Source organism: Charadrius vociferus, unplaced genomic scaffold, assembly GCF_000708025.1.
Source record: "Charadrius vociferus isolate BGI_N301 unplaced genomic scaffold, ASM70802v2 scaffold855, whole genome shotgun sequence".
Taxonomy (NCBI): Eukaryota; Metazoa; Chordata; class Aves; order Charadriiformes; family Charadriidae; genus Charadrius; species Charadrius vociferus.
The window spans coordinates 40,610-57,920 of record NW_009648573.1 but is presented as its reverse complement, the minus strand read 5'-3'; the positions used below and the strand labels follow the sequence as shown (position 1 = coordinate 57,920).

Sequence of the window (17,311 nt, the reverse complement as noted above, 5' to 3'; positions counted from 1 at the left end):
TCCCTTTCATAAGTAAAAGGCCTTTTGTCGAAATTTCAGCTGCTAAGGAGTCTGGAACATCTAATGAGATAAGGCTTTTGTGTCTTTCCTAGTAGCTCTTGTTATAAAACATCTCAGAGTCTTTGTTGCACACAGAAACGATTCACAGGAAGAGAAGCGTGTCCACTGTGGTAGATTACAGGAATGGTACACTACATCTTTATCAATTAAGCCTGAATAAAATGGGAGTTAAAAAAGGAGAAGAAACATTTGATAATAGAGTTTCCATTAAACTAGTAGTGTAAGCTGGGACATACGCCAAAATCTGAATAAAGGCGTTGGTGCCAGGCGCTGTCTGGACACTTGTATGTCTGAATATAGAGTGAACATCTGGCAATACACAAACGATGTACAGTGCCTCTATAAATTGCATGGACTGCTGCTTGCTGCAATTTTCTTTATTCTTTCTCAAATAAGGTAGTAATCTCTCTGCGGTGCCTTCCTTTTTACTGAGGAAGTCAGGAATTGAAAGGGCACTGTGTCAGCTCTGCAAATTCTTGTGTGATGCAGGTATATTCATTCTCTTAATACAAACTCGATGACTATATTGATCCCATTTATAACAGTGTACTTCCATATCGGGTGACTTATTGATTTCCTTGGGCATCATAGTCCTTTGTAAATAAGCCCTGATCTGGACTATGGCAGATGCCTGAGCAGTATAGCTTATTTTTTTGAGGTAAGCATAGTATTTGGGTCTGAAATGCTACAATGCCTTTCCATCTCTAGTACCATTATTTTTGTTTCAGGCTCTGATGTAATAAACAGCTCTGAGGGGAAAAACAGCCGTTCTTGCTTTCTCATTTTAAAACATTGGTCTGCTGTTTTAAAAGACTGCCTGTCTGTTATGGTTACTCACAAGTACACAGCATATTCTTTTTATTTGGATTTTTTTTTTTGTAACCTCTATCTGCTACTTTGGCTTGTGCGTGCCTTTTGGAGATTTGTCATTATTGGTTTGCACCGTCTGTAGAACCAAAATTCTCATAGAAGCTGAAAGGGGTTGCAGTGTTAGGTGAGTGAAAGAGCATTTTTTTTTTTTCAAATGTCTTATGTTAAATTTCTGCTCTTTTTCAGTCTTAAATTCCTTCAAATTTAGGATGAGAGTGTATGTTACTGCCTTTCATCCACAACTAAGAGATTGGTGACTTTTAGAAATAGTAAATCTTGGGGTGTATAAATATCTTTTAGAAAGCATTAACTATGTTTAGTAATATATAGAAATATTAAACATATTTAAAATGCAGTAGTACTGCATTTTAGTTATGTAAAGTATAAAGCTTTGCATTGACCTTTAAATCTGAATTCCTTTGTTTTCTCTAGATATTTAAATTCATAATCTGTTTTTTGTTTTCAGACAGTAGTATCTATTTCTGCAATTTTGGGTGGTTTACCTGTTATCTAGGCTTACTTTCATGCAATTTACATAAAGCTATTTTGTATTTCAAATGAAATAAATTTTTGTAGCATAAAAATTCCTGTGGGTCTGCAGGAATTATCACATAAGATTCAAACGCATGGAAAATAGAAATCAAGCTTTATTTCAAATAATAATGTATTTAGAAATTGTCTTTATACAGGTAAATGGTTGCAGTTTTGTGACAAGAACAGCTATCCCTGCAGACTTAATCAGGGTACAGTATTACAAATTGAATCGTAATACTAATGGTGAATACTAAAAACCTCGAACAGTTTGTTTTGAACAAAAAGTATGTTGCTGACTAATACTTTATTTTGCATGCTGTCCTCTGCATCTGCATTGTTTGTTATATATTAATATAGTGTATCGTTAAACTTGAAATGCAAACCAATTTACTACTTCTATTAAGGCTAAGATTATAAAGCAGAACTTGCAGATACGCTTTATGTCAGTGCTTTTGAGGTGTGAATTATACTAACAAAGGAGGTTACCATGGCAATAAGATCTTCGATGCTGTATTGTATGTTAATGTACTAAGGTGGCATTTGATACAGAGTTTGATATTTGAGTTTACTTACTGTGATAAAGCATAAAAAAAATGGCATGTTAAGGAACTTGGATTGATTTAGGAAGAAGAATTTGGAGTTGGAGAGATTTGTTCTGAGCATGGAATGCAGCACTCTCACACGCAGCTAGAGGTGATGGAGAATGAATTGGCTGGGAAACAGCAAGAGATTGAAGAGCTAAACAGAGAGCTAGAAGAAATGAGGGCTGCATATGGTACAGAAGGATTGCAACAGGTATAATTACCTTATGTTGCTTTCTGCTTGCTACTCGGTTACGTGCGAAAATGCAGAGCATCACCTGAAAGAGTTCACGCTTAATGGCAGCTGTTCAGAATGCAGTCAGTGTGTGGTATAGAATTTCACGTAATTTCTTTCAGTCACATACCATGCGCTCTATTTCTTTGAATGGCATTTCCATTGTGTCCTTTTTCTCTGTATTTTGTGACTAAAATTCCAGTCTTCTTCACAGTGACTTTCTTCAGATCAGAAATAGAAAGACGATTTTCTTCAGGAAAAGCCCTAATTCTTCACTAGTTGTGCAAAGGCTGCATTTCTTTAATGCTTTCCTGTTCCTCCAAGATGGAAAAAACCTCAGGTTTTACTTCCTAAGGAATGATATAACTGAGTTGATCCTTGAACCAAAATGGTATTTGTATGTCAGACTTCACGGTCTGAAATACAAGGCAACTGTTTTAACAAACACCTAATAACTTGGTATTACAGGGAAGTATTTCTTACTTCAAAAATACCACTGGAATTTAAAGTTAGGTTTTAAAATAAAGATTATTAAATGCTTACTCTTCCAGTTTAAGCAACTGGTGCAATGCACTGAAGTCAGTGCTTGTCATGCTTCATGTCTTACTTATCTCTCTCTTTTAATTTGGATTCAGGTCACATCGTTGTATTTTTCTATTTTTTGCAAAGTACTATGGAATACCAAAATTGTTCTAATATTCAGTCGTTTTCACCTTCATTGTTGTTGCACAATTATAGTTTTTTCTGCTTTCATTTGTATTTTATCCGTGAAAATGGATGTCATGCTTTCCACCATACTAGAGTGATCGTTAAGTGGTTGCCTTGGAGGAGGTGGTTTATCATTCCTTTGTCTGTTGGTGAATCTCTGGTGTTGCATTTTAAGTCAAACTTAGCTTCTAATTAATGTATTTTGTATGTGTTGTGCTTAACATAATAGGCATAATTATAGCATAATAAAGAATGTAAGCATGATTTTACGTTTCTTACAATTGTGACTACTGTTAGTTTTTCATCAAAAAGATGAAAGTGAAAATGTTTGCATTTTTAAATAGCTATGTTTACTATTTTTAAAGTAAATTAAAAATATATTTAACCCAAACAGGCTGTGGTACAATAATATTTTAATAGTTGCAGCATATTTTTGTATGATAGTGGTACAGTGCATAATATGTCAGTTGAGAAATGCATATGCTTTATTTGTCAGAAGAGACAACAGAATTCTGAAAGGGGAGCGCAGAAGATAATGTTGTGTGCTTTAGTTCTGCTTGTTTGTTGAAGAAAAAGATTGAATGAAAAAAACTTGAAAATCATCACATAACAATGTGTGGATCGGAACAGATAAATTTAGTTACTCAGTTTCATTGAACAGATGCAACAAGAAAAATATGACACACTTAAGTATCTGGTCTGTTCCTAATTTTCTCTATTATAACAAACATCTAGTAGTTCCACTGGATCCATGCTTTTGAAGTAGGAGTTCACTGTAGTGTTCTGAAAAGAACTTTGAAAGAATGTCCTCAAATTCTTTGCATAATTTGGCTTGTTTAAGGGACTTCTGTGTTTTACGTCCCACTGAATAATGTCCCTATCCTCTGAATCAGTAATGTTTATCTGCAAGTAGGATAATTTTACTTCAGGACTCAGCATATAACCTGGAGAAGCTTTTTGGGAGCATTGTAAACCAGACAGTTACAGAGGGTGACTGATGATTTAAGAAATTTGCGATATGTAGAGATGAAGGTTCCACTAGCCTTGAATGAGTTCAAATTGACAAAGTGACTTTAAAGTAACATATCTATTTATGTAATATTGCAGAATTTCTGGCTGCCTGAGTATAATCCTACAAAAAATAAAACAACTTGCAAAGGATTTTTTTCTGTACTTCTATCATTTCTTCATCATTCCAAATTACAAAAGATTCATCTATTAAATACACTGTATCAGTTTTGCAGCTTGAGGTGATTTTCTCATGCAGTTATGAATAATTTCTCTGGATTCACAATGTAGGATACTCCATGGTATCCATTATATGCTTATAGTATGATGAATGCAATTTATTGAACTTTCAGTGAGAGATGATATAACTTGTATTTATTGTGAGAAAAGTGTGTGGACGTGAGTAGTAATACAAAATTGCAGAAGCGCTATAAATAGATACTCTGGCTTCCTGTATGATGGTTTGTTTATGTGGCCGTGCTTTTTAGATTAAAAGCAGTTTATATCTTTAACTAATTGACCTTCTTAAAGGTTCAGGTTTTGTTCCTTGATAAGCATATTTTAGAGAGGGGTCATATATTGTTAAACTAGGGGGGAAAAAAAATCTGTTTCTGAAGTATTTACAAATAGTTTGTGAAAACATAAATGCTCCACTACGTCTGTGTGACATCTTTTAAATGGAGAGGTTAGGGATGATGTATTCCTACTTAACTAGAATAAGATAATATTATTTTTTTTTGTCTGTGGCTTTGATGTGCACTAATAGTTTAAATTTTATCTTTCATAGTTGCAAGAATTTGAGGCTGCTATCAAAAAAAGAGATGACATTATCACTCAGCTCACTACTAACCTTCAGCAGGCACGGAAAGAAAAGGATGAAACTATGCGGGAGTTCTTAGAGCTCACTGAACAAAGTCAAAAACTACAAATTCAGTTTCAGCATGTAAGTTACAGCGCTACCAATATTTATTTGGGTTTGGGAATTGGTCTCACTTTGCAGGGTCCATCAATGGTTACTTCCTGCAGAAACACAGAAATTTTTGTGTGTTTTTGAAGAATTGGTTTCTTAGTGTAACTCAGCAGTCACTTTACTAGTCCTACAGTTATCATTATAGTACCTGGTTTATTTTACTGATTCACTATAAAATAATAAAGATTAGTCTGTTTTCTTCCCTAGTATGTGAATGATATCTTCTAATAAATACTGGATGATGGCAGTTGTCTTAGGGAAAAACACTTGTGTAATTAGTTCTCAGAGCTTTGGGCTGAAATCCAACCTGTTCCTTTGAAATCAGAACAGCCAGCCATCAGCTTTAATGGGCCACCTTTTCATGCTCCAGTCCTTCCTATATTTTTGGGTACAACCTGCGTCTTCCGGTGTTATTATTTAAATAAAAAATTTTAAGTTTCAGAGAAGCATTTGTTCAAAAAAACACTGGTGATTAAGGTCCCACGGTCACTGTTAATCTGCGTGGCTACAGTTTATAGTGTTGCAGTTGAATATTGTTGGATTTTGTGCTGTTTAAGAACTTTATATAGCTTTTTTGAGCTTCAGGTGGATTATATTCTGAAGCCTGAGGTTTTTTTATTTAAAATCTGATTTGGGGGACAGCAATTGCAACTAGTTCATTTTACTAGTTAGACATGTTTCTGACACACTGCTGTCCTGTGCTCGCTCACCATAAAAGAATTTAATATTAAATATTTCTTATTGGTTAGCCATCCCAAAAGAATAAGGATATTTCATTTCCTCCTAAAAGAATTTACAAAATTTTGCGATAGTCTTTGGGTTTGTGTTGTGGAAGAAGAAAGTAAAAATCACTTTCTGTAGTGCAAGCTGTTTCTGAAAAACTTGATATAATTTGGGGTTTGTTTTTTTTTCTTTTTTTAACATTCAAGTTGCAGGCAAGTGAAGCCTTAAGGAACACCAGCCATAGTTGCACAGCTGCTGATTTATTGCAAGCCAAGCAACAGATACTTTCACATCAGCAACAGCTAGAAGAACAAGAATGTCTGCTGAAGAATTATCAAACAAAGAATGAAGAATTTGAAGTGCAGATTACACGTCTTCAAGACAAAATCACAACGTATGAAATGGTATGTTCCTTGTGAGAAAGGTATCTTTTCCTAATCTCTTTTTTTTTTTCCAGGATTTTGTGGTTCCTTTGAAATTTAAGGGCCAAAGCACAGGTTATGAGTGTGCTGCAATGCGTACAAAGATTTTAAGTTTTTAAGACTGCTTCTGTTACTAACACATAACACACGTATAATTTAAAAGTGAAATTCTTATGTCAGTGTTATGTGTCGTGATTTTTAAAACTACAGAAATATTTATGACAAATATGACAAATTATGAAACTATACTGTATGTTAGAATGCCTTCATTAAACAACATGATTTTGTTAGGGGAAAAAAAAATTAAAATAACCTCCTTGAGCAGCCTTTTCTGTCTTAAGGAAAGAATGAATTCTTTTCTTCATGTACATTTCTTTTATTATCCTTCATGGAAAACATCTTAAAAGTATCTAAAAAAAGTAAATGCCATTTAAAGTGACAAGAGACAAAGTTTTCAGTAGACTGCACCAAATATTTTTTTTTTTGAAGTATCAGAGCACAACAGGAAAAATGGAAGTGATTTTTTTTGGAGGGGAGGTGATGTGGGGAGGGGGATAGGGATTGTCACTTATTCCAAAGGTACAGATAACCTCCAAATGAGGTCAACAAATAATTGATATTTATTTTTTATAAATGCTCACCAGCCTTCTAAAGAAAACCATTGTGTTTAAATAGCTAAGCCTATAGATGTTCTTATGTGTTCCGATAATGAACTAAAAATAAGAACATGGTTTTGCTCATTTTTTAAAGGAAAAACAGAAAAATGAGGGAGAAGGTTTGAGTAAACTACAAGAAAAAGAAGCATTAGTTGAAGAGCTGGAAGCAAAACTTGGAGAAGAAGAAAAGAATTCATTTCAGCTTAAGGAAAACTTATCAGATGTCAGTAAATTAGTTGAAGAATTGAAAGATCAGATTTCACTAAAGAACCAGGAGATAAGTAATATGAAAGTTGAACTTACCACCTACAAACAGAAAGAAAGACAATGTTCTGATGAAATAAAACAATTAATGGGAACTGTGGAAGAATTGCAGAAACGATGTTATAAAGACAGCCAGTCTGAAGCTGACATTGTGCAAAGAATGGAATTAGAAACACAAAGGAGACTGGCACAACTTCAGGCTGAATTAGATGAAATGCACGGCCAGCAGATTGTACAAATGAAGCAAGAATTAATTAAGCAACATGCAGTGGAAATAGAACAGCGTCTTCTGCAACAAAAAGTAGAATTGGAGAAAACTGCAAGTCTATGTTTGGATGAGAATGTTAATAAAGATCAAATGCATTTAATGAATATTAAAATTAATGAATTGAATGTGAAATTGCAAGATGCTGATAATGAAAGGGAAAAAATAAAGCAAGAATTGTCACAACAGATGGAAGTAATTTCAGCAGAGAAGTCTCTTCAGCAAAGTAAAATGGAAGATCTTTTTCAAGAACTGAATTTTTCAAGAGAGCAGGTTCAAAGAGCCAAACAAACTATAGTGGACATGGAAGGTAGATTAAATGAATCTGAAAAATACCAGTTTGTGATTGAAGATTTAAAAACTCAGCTGGCTTCTGCCTCTGAATTTAGGAAGGAATTGGAATTAAAACATGAGGCAGAAGTCACAAATTACAAAATAAAACTTGAAATGCTAGAAAGGGAGAAGGATGCAGTTTTGGACAGGATGGCAGAATCTCAAGAAGCAGAATTAGAGAGGCTGAGAACGAAGCTTCTGTTTAGTCATGAAGAGGAACTTTCTAGACTTAAAGAAAACTTACAAAAAGAGCACACGGTGAACATGGAAAGCCTTAAAGATAACTTGATTATGCACCATAAACAGCAGTTAGATGAGGTACAAAATGCAATGAGCCAAAAGATAGAAGCTGTGCAATTTGAAAGGGACAACTTAATCACAAAGCAAAATCAGTTGATGTTAGAGATTTCAAACCTAAAAGATTTGCAGCAGTCCATTGTAAATTCTAAATCTGAAGAAATGACCCTTCAAATCCATGAGCTGCAGAAGGAGATTGAAGTGCTTAGGCAAGAGGAAAAAGAAAAAGGTACCCTTGAACAAGAAATTCAAGAGCTGCAGCTTAAAACTGAGTTGATGCAGGAACAAATGAGGGAGAGAGAAGATAGCCTTCAAAAAATATGTTCAGAACTTGAAACACAAAATAACCTTCTTAAGGGGGAAAACAAAATTCTGGAAGAGAAATTAAAAAATATGTTAGTAAACTCTGAAGAAAACGTCATTTTTAACAACAGTGTTAGCTCTAAGTCAGAAATTTTGGACTTGCAAAAAAGAATAGAAATGCTGATTACTGAAAATGAGCAGCTTAAAAACCAAAATGGTCAACTCCAGGAGGATACTGAACGGCAGAAGAATGCCTTTTCATTCACTGAGAAAAAACTTGAAGCTAATTATAAAGAGCTGCAGAAAGAATGTGCAAGTCTTCTGAAGGCCAAAACTGAATTAGAGGAGAATAAGAATAAGCAAGAAGCTGAATATAAAAGCAAACTCAAAGCTTTGAATGAAAAACTTCACCACTTACAAAGCAACAGACCAGTTTTATTTAAAACGAAAACTTCTGGTTTTAAAGGGAGTAAAGAACTCAGGGTGTCCAGGGCAGACACCTTTGAGACTGGAGAAGTTGTTGAGAAAGATGCGACAGAACTTATGGAGAAGCTTGAGGTTACCCAGCGTGAGAAACTGGAATTATCCCTGAGACTTTCCGATCTCTCTGAACAGTTGAAGTCAAAGCATAGTGAAATTTGTCATTTAAATGAAAAAGTTAAATCATTAAAAGATGAGAAAGAACAAGTTCTAGCAAAATGTAAAGAACTAGAAGTCACAATTAGCCATGCTCAGAGAGGAAATAGTAGTAGTAATGACCCTAAGACAAAATGCTCTAAAGGAAAAGCTCGAAAGACTGCTGCTCCAGCATCTGAAAGTAGAAATAAAACCCCTGGTCCAAGGTATAAAGTTGATGAAGGAATAAGTGGAAGCGGAGATGTAGGTTCGGGTAAAGATATCAGTCCTGAGGTAACAAAAAGAAAGGAAGTTCAACAAATGCTGAAACCAGAACAGCAGTCACTTGTAGAACATTTGCATGGGATGTCAGACAGGCTGACAGATGAAACGTCGTTAGTAGCCATTACACAGAGTGCAAATAACAATCTTCAGCAGCAAGTGGATGCCTTAAAATCCGAACAGGTGCGTTACATAAAGCAGTATAGAAAATAATTTACCTATGAAAATTTGTAGGAGCTTGCACTTGGAAATTTGCATCATATTTTCCTATTGGCTACTTTGAAGTCCAGATGTGTTGTCATGTATGCGTGGCAGTGTGGCCAGTGGTTGAAAGTGGTTACATGAATGACCAGAATGATAACCGCAGTCACTCTATATGAGGATGATATTTTTCAGTGAAAGAAATACTCTTCCCTTACATTTAATTAAATCAACAACAACAACAAAAGGTAAGGAGAAGATGTAGAGAGCACTTCACGCTTTTATATAGCATTTAACTAAATTACTTGGGGTGAAAACTTACTCAGGACATAATTTTTTAATCTGTGATTAGCTTTTTAGTTCTCTAACTACTCATTCAAACAAAATAGATACTGAAATTCTTGACTTCTTCAGTCATCTTTTATCAAACTTGTGAAATACTGATCTTCCATTACCAAAATTTTTGTGTATGTGCAGTTATCACTTCTTAAGAAATGTATCTGGATGTGAGCATGAGAAGAGAAAGGAGCGAATATATAGAAGTTGTATATATTGTGTGATTCTAACCTTCTCTTATGTTAGAAAACATAACATCTCTTATGTTTTGCTGGAAAAATTTTGCTTGGAATTTTTTCATATTGTAAATGAATTGAGGGTAGTATGGAAAGGATTGTAATTTGCCAATAAAATAGCTAAGTATTGAATTACCAGTATTTAATTAGGTGCTGGAATTGTAAAACTGGCTTTAAAGTTACATACAGTGATGAAGTTGAACAGCATGCTGCAAGAAGTATGCAACTGTTTTCTATAGAAATAGATGTTAACCAGTCTTCTATGATTTTTTTAAATGGGTGGATTTTTAGAACATGAAAAAACCAAACAGTGAACTATTACCACCACTGCCTAGTGTTATGTTGTGTTGTAGTTCATGCATTTTGTACGAAATAAAATCACAATCAAAACCACATTGGAAACAGTTGTGAGATTATAGAAAAAAGCTACAGCAGTGTAATGTTTTGGTTTTGGGTTTGTTTTTTTTCTTTTATGAGGATGTAGTAAGGATCTTGCCATTTCCGGCCATAGAACTGAAAAATCAGTATGGTCCAGAGGTGTCTAAAAACCTTTTCAGACTTGGACTCCAAATAGCTCATTCTTGGCATATCCTGAGCATATTTTTGTTGTTCCCAAAAGAACAGACTAGAACTGCAAACCTTGGAAATCAATGTTTTTGAGGTCTGCTAATAATGCAGTCTTTCTTCTGTATTTGAAGTGAACTTTCTTAACTTTCTCTGTTGATAGTGATATCACCCTCACTTCGTCAGGGTAAAATTTGTTGGGTTTTTATTACTGCAAAATAGGAATTGAAGCATACTGAGTTTTGTTGATTTTAGTTGGATTTTTATTTTAAGTTGAAGAAGCATCCTACTATTTTGTTACAATTCAGTTTTCTGAACTGTGCATATTTAAATTTACCTAATGCGTACCATATATGCAGCGTTCCGTTCAGCACATTATTAATTTCAGAAATTTGCAAAGATGGAACTTTTTTGTTTTCTTGTTTCTCACTCTTTGTAAACGTGTCTTTTTATTCAAAGACTGATTTACAGCTACAGATGGAAGCACAGCGCATTTGCCTATCCCTGGTTTATTCGGCTCATGTAGACCAGGTTCGTGAGTACCTGAAAGCAGAAAAAGAGAGTGCGCTTTGCAGTCTTAAAGAGGAGCTTGTGCGTAGTCATCTACAAGAGATGAATGATCTTAAAAAAATGCATCAGCTGGAGCTCCAGACCTTGAAAATTCAACAAGCAGGTAACTTGACCAGAATTATGGGAGTGAAGCTCTTGATATGAAAAACAGTGTCTTTAAAAGAAAACAAGCACAAGAGTTTGTGCATGTAGCTGTCCAATAAATTGTTTTTGTAGTATATTTTGAAATGGTTTTGTACCGAATTATTTACCCATTACAAGTCATCTAATACTCAGGGTACTTAAAAAAAAAACAAGCAGAAAATAATATAAAAAAAAAAAAAGGAGGAATGGGAAGTATTACATTGCATTTTTTGCTGTTTGTATTAGTTCAAGTAACTGTAAAGATCTATATAATAGATTCACCTATAAGGTTGTATTCCTTACTGAAATAATAAGCAAATGCATCAGCAAAATGTCTTTGGGCTTGTTTCATTCTCTGTTCTTTGAATTCTTGCATTGGCTCCCTGCCTACAAGTAAGTAAATTTCTTTGCTACTACTTCTTGCCTCAGTGAGCTTTTATGTTATCATGCTGGTTTTGTATCCTTACTTTTTCTGTCATCTCATGATTTGCCCTTCTGTAATTTTTTGGCGTAAGTTCTTTGCCCTCCAGTATGTCTCTGTAAAGTTTGATCTTTCTAGAGCTCCCTAACACACAAAGCCATTTCTTACCACTTCTCTTGAATGTGCAGTTCTAACATAATAACTGAATCTGTCTGTGTAATGGAACAAGAAAGAGGGGAACAAAAACCCATGCCCTTCTAAGAACTGAAGAGGCAACCTCACCAAGGCAGGAAATTAGGCCTTTGAAAAGTTGTTGTGCATTTCGTGTTTAAAAATAATATGCATAATTTGTGTTCATAGATGATGAAGTCAAATCTACACAAAGACTTATAGAAAAGCTGAATGAAGCTGTAACTGAGGAATGTTCTAGGCTTGCTCAGGTAAGACTTAAAAAAGAGTCATTTTTAAAATGGAAATTTTGAAAATGAAAGATTACGTGTACAGTGAGTCATCATATTTTTCTACATAATTTTTAACAGAGTTTATTTGCAGCTTTTCTCTTTGCATATATCTCAAAATAGAGACTGCTAAACCTGATCTTCCAAAATAACATTACAAGTGGTTTTGGTTTGGTTTTTTTGTCCTAAACTCTTTTATGTCTTTGTCCATAAGACAATTCTTTCATCTTATACCTAGTCTTGATCTTCTATGTAATGTTTGTCTTACATTTACTAGTTTGGAAGTATTTTTATTCCTTTCTCTATGTCTCTGGCTATAAGGTGTTGATTTAACAGTGGTCTGATATCATGCACATATTGACACAAAGGACATCACTCTCTCAGATCTGCAATAAGATAGTAATTCCTTTCTTAGCTGTGGTATATCTTTCAAAGACTTAAAAGTGTCTAAGAATTTACCACAATTGCTGCCTATATTGTTTTCAGTAACTAAATATTATAGTCAAAAATTGAAGTTTATTTGTAGTCTGTATTCTAGTATCAGCCAACAATAATACTATTTTGCTATACGTTTTTTTTTGTAGGCCGCTAGTAATCAATGACCCTCACAGGTACTTCTTGACCAGCAATCAAGTTACTTATTAAATGTATTTCTGAATAAATTAAGCTACTTTCGTTAGAAGATATGGTTTTCCAGTCTTAAATACTTCAAATGATTGGTTTTGGTGTTGGTTTTTTTTTTCCCTGTCTTTGCCGGACTTTTTTCAACACCTTTTTGGGAAAGTGGGTAGCAGAACTTTTATACTTGAGAGCCAACATAGGAGAGATTAAGCAGGGCTCCATGATAGCTCACAGAAAGTAGCTGCTGAGTGAGAGTCTTTGATATGAGTTGTTTCATAGCTGTGAAGGATACTGCCTATCTGTATGATTCCATATTGAGCTTTTGGAGATGATATGATTTCACTTTTGTAAGTTGAATTTGGTGTCTATTGAATTAAAAAATCTTTATTTAAAGAATTGCACTGTGTTCTCTGAGCAGGCCATTTGTTTTCAAGTATCATTTATCTTCAGACATCATATGGATAAATCTTCTGTTTGCCTACTCATTGTAAATATGGCAGCTCTTCTGCTGGTGACACAACACCAACAAACATGAGGCATTCTTATTATGATTTGCTTGATTTTTCTTATGCCATCCCCTTTTATCCTATTTGTTCAATACTTAAAAATGAGATTAACTGTAATATCTAAAAAGATACAAATTTCTGCCATGGGGAATACTTCTTCCAAGTAAAATTGCAGTTTATGAGAATGAGACATTTACAATGTAAATTTGCTTTCAGCATTAATAAAGGAGGCCTTTCTCTGTAAGATTTTACTACTTGGCAGTTCCAAATTAAATAACAATTCCAAAATATATGTATTTATGTTTTAGCTGAAGGTCTTTCCATACCTGTTTCTTTTATCAGGAGTTTTAAAGATTGTCTAGGGTCTTATGACTGAACAAAACATGTATGCCATCATTTCCACAGAAGATAATACTCACAAAATACTACTTTCCTGCCACTATTTTTCTTGTTTTCTTTGTGAATTGTATTTGATAAATTAATAAAGAATTCTTCACTTTTTTCTTTATTTCATTTGTTGTACAGGTTTTGTGTGACAATCAGAATGAACATTCTTCAACTGCTGTAGAAGTTGATGATAAGGAACAGGACATTTTCCATAGGCCTGCTGCTCTGCAAGAAAAACTGAGCGTAGAATTACCCATACACAGAGGTCAAGCTCAAGGTAATGGCATTGTACTATCATGCTGGTGGAAAAAAACCCACCTGATTACAAGTATTTCAGACTGGTAATTATGCCATTTGTTGTTCAGGTGCTAATTAATGTGCCTAAATAGCTGCTTTAGAGATTTCCTCACTATTCTGTAGCACTTTTACTTTTTATTATGAGTATTTTCTTGTGCTGTGTTCATTATAGTGGAAATTGGTGAAAAAAAGGTGTTTTTTCCCCTCTCCTTTTGTATAAGCAGCTAGCAGCTCAACCGAAAAAAAAAATATATGCATCCAATATTTGGAAGGGACCTCACTTGTTTCAATAATTATGTAATATTTATCAGATAATTCTTCAGTGGAGAACTTGTGAACAATTCACTGTATTAAAATTTCTGGTAAAATCTTTAACTTTTTTTTTTTTTTTTTAAAGTCCCTGGATATCTGTGTAATTTAGCTGTGCAAGAACGTATGGATGCACTTCTACACAAGATAATGGAAGAATACGGTAGGCTGAAAGCACTTCAAACACAGCTGATGAAGGATTGTAAACAGGTAAGCTTTTTATAGCATATGAGTATATGAGCATTTGAATTTTTCTGTTGCATAAATTCCCTCTGGATAAGCGAAAAATGTGTTTGAAATTGTGTTTTTGTATCCTGGTTGAGTGGCAGAGCAAGGCAATGATTTGATAAAATGGAGAAAGCTGCTACCCATGTTACAGAATCGTTAGATAGCTGAGGTAGGAAGGCACCTCTGGGTTCATCTAATCCAACCCCTTGCACAAAGCAGGGTCAGCTAGAGGAAGTTCCCCAGGACTGTGTCCAGCCAGATTTTGAATACCTTGAAGGATGGAGACCCCACAAGTCCGGCAGGCACCCTTGTCGTCTTCAGGTTACGCATTCCCAGCTCTCTCAGCCTCTCTTTGTAAGACAAATGCACCAAGCCCCCCATCTTTTTGTTGAACCTCTGGTGGACTCGTGCCAGTATGTCCATTTATGTCTTATACTTGGAGTGCAGCACTGGACCCAGCACTCCAGATATGTCTCACCAGTGCTGAGTAGAGAGGAAGGATCACTTCCCTTGACCTGATAGCAAACACTCTTCCTAATGTATCCCAAGAGGCTGTTGGACTTCTGTCATAATAGTACGCCTCCCAGCATGTCAGCCACCCCTCCCAGTTTTGCCAATGGTACACTCTATCCCTTCATCCAGGTCATTGATGACTATATTGAACAGGACTGGTCAGTTCTCTGCATGTACTGGTGCTCAGGGCTGTTCCTCTCTAAGTTGCACGACTTGGCATTTGCCTTTGTTGAACTTCATGAGCTCCTCTCAGCCCATTTCATAGAATCATAGAATGGTTTAGGTTGGAAAGGACCTTGAAGATCATCGAGTTCCAACCTCCCTGCCATGGGCAGGGACACCTCCCACTAGACCAGGTCGCCCAAGGCCACGTCCAGCCTGGCCTTGAACACCTCCAGGGATGGGGCCTCAACAACCTCTCTGGGCAACCTGTTCCAGTGTCTTACCACCCTTAAAGTGAAAAACTTCTTCCTAATGTTTAATATAAACCTGCCCTCTTCCAGTTTATATCCATTCCCCCTCGTCCTGTCACTACATGCCCTAGTAGAAAGCCCTTCCCCAGCTCTCCTGTAGGCCCCTTTAGGTACTGGAAGGCCGCAATAAGATCTCCCTGGAGCCTTCTCTTCTCCAGGCTGAACAGCCCCAGCTCTCTCAGCCTCTTCTCATAGGAGAGGTGCTCCAGCCCTCAGATCATCCTCTGGCCTGTTGAGGTCTCTTGAAACAGCAGCACAACCATCTGGTGTATCAACCACTCCTCCCAGTTTTGTACAGTCTGCCAACCTGCTGAGGGTGCGCTTTTGTCCCATCATCCCGGACATTAATGAAAAGGTTAAACAGTATTGGCTCTGGTGTTGACCCATTAGGTACACCACTAGTTGTTGGCTTCCAACTGGACTTCGTGCCACTGATCACAACCTTTTGAGCCCAGCATTTCAGCCAGTTTTTAGTCGGTCTCACCATCCCCGTTCTTCATCAGTTTGTCTATGGACACGTAATGGGAGGTGGTATCAAAAGGTTGGTCAGGTATGATTTTCCCTTCGTAAATCCATACTGACTACTCCCAAATGAAGCATCTTCTAGGCTTCATGTGTTTGGAAATGGTTTCCAGAATTATTTGCTCAGTCACCTTCCCAGACATCAGTGAGGTTGACTTGCCTGTAGTTCCTCAGATCTTCCTTCTTTCTCTTCTTGAAGGTAGGAGTGCTTTTATCTAGTCCTCAGGAACCGCCCTCAATCACTGAGACCTTTGAAAGATAATTGAGAATAGCCTCGCAATAACTTAGACCAGCTGCCGCAGCACTCCTTTGTGTATCCCACCAGGCAACACCAAATTGTTCGTGTCCAGTTTGTTCCCTAACCTGATGCTCCTCCACCAAGGTTGTCTTCCTTGCTCCAAACTTCTACACTCAGCTCGGGGACATGGGATCCTAAAGACAAATTTTGTCAGTAAATTTGGAGTTAGGTACTTCCATGTATTAAATAGAGTACGCTAACCAACTATGTTTAGAGATGGTTGCAGGTCACTTGTGTTGATGGATATACATGTGAAAAAAAATGTTTATATGTGAAAACTGCATCTTGGGCTTGAGGAGAGTATTAGTGTCTTCCTCTCCTTCTTGGAGAGGAAGTGTAGTGCTCCTGGAGTTAGAGGAATTATGACTTAACAGTTTATATCCAGAAAGAGAAGTTTGAGATTTACAGTGGACATTCTGCACAGGCTGATCAACTAGCAATTAATGTATGCTTGGTCATTTAGGCTGTAAAATGAAACACATTGTTACACTGGTTACGCTGTCTTATGCATTGGCCACCAACCTTTCTTACATGTTTATAATTACAGTTAATATTTTTGCATTATTGCTAGGCAAATTGTTGTCATTTGTATTTACTGTATTGTTTTTTAGGTCAAAGAACCATGGCTGTCTTCTTTAGAAAGGAGGAAAGAAGAGGAACGTAGCCATCTGGAAACAAGAAAGGAATGTCTCCAGACCCCTTCACAGGGTCTAATGGGTAAAAATATGCATATGCTGTTTTTATTGTATGTATATTCAGAGAGAGAGAGAGCGAGAAGACAATGACTTTAAATTTTAACTGTTTCATTGCTTACTACAACTGAAAGCACACAAGAGATTTTTTTCAGATTTTGCAGTCTGATACTCTTGATTTTCTTAAATCTCTAAAATATTTCGGAGTTATATTCTGTGAAAGTTTTGGTTTAGTCTTTTTCAGTTTTCCACAGCTAAAGTTCTGTTACGCATATCAAATATAGTTTTGCAAAATGGAAGATTAAGTTATACTTATTTGTTATGGAAAAGTAATTGATATGATATCAGAATAATTTTTTTAATACAGTAATTCTTTAGTCAATCAGTGCTCATAACGTGGGAGAGAGTTAGAGTTAATTTATACTAATGT

The 17,311-nt window shown here is 35.8% G+C and overlaps 1 protein-coding gene across 1 annotated transcript in view; it reads left to right on the top strand.

Annotated features, from left to right (window-relative positions):
- The window catches only part of LOC104287483 (A-kinase anchor protein 9-like), a 62,256-nt gene that overhangs the window by 5,910 nt on the left and 39,035 nt on the right, over window positions 1-17,311 (top strand). The window contains exons 2-11 of the mRNA XM_009886199.1: window positions 1,620-1,673; window positions 2,089-2,259; window positions 4,784-4,939; window positions 5,896-6,093; window positions 6,871-9,309; window positions 10,923-11,136; window positions 11,938-12,017; window positions 13,688-13,826; window positions 14,268-14,365; window positions 16,801-16,906. Of these exons, the coding sequence (XP_009884501.1) occupies window positions 2,131-2,259; window positions 4,784-4,939; window positions 5,896-6,093; window positions 6,871-9,309; window positions 10,923-11,136; window positions 11,938-12,017; window positions 13,688-13,826; window positions 14,268-14,365; window positions 16,801-16,906 (3,559 nt within the window). The 5' untranslated portion in view covers window positions 1,620-1,673; window positions 2,089-2,130. The remainder of the gene's footprint in view (window positions 1-1,619; window positions 1,674-2,088; window positions 2,260-4,783; window positions 4,940-5,895; window positions 6,094-6,870; window positions 9,310-10,922; window positions 11,137-11,937; window positions 12,018-13,687; window positions 13,827-14,267; window positions 14,366-16,800; window positions 16,907-17,311) is intronic.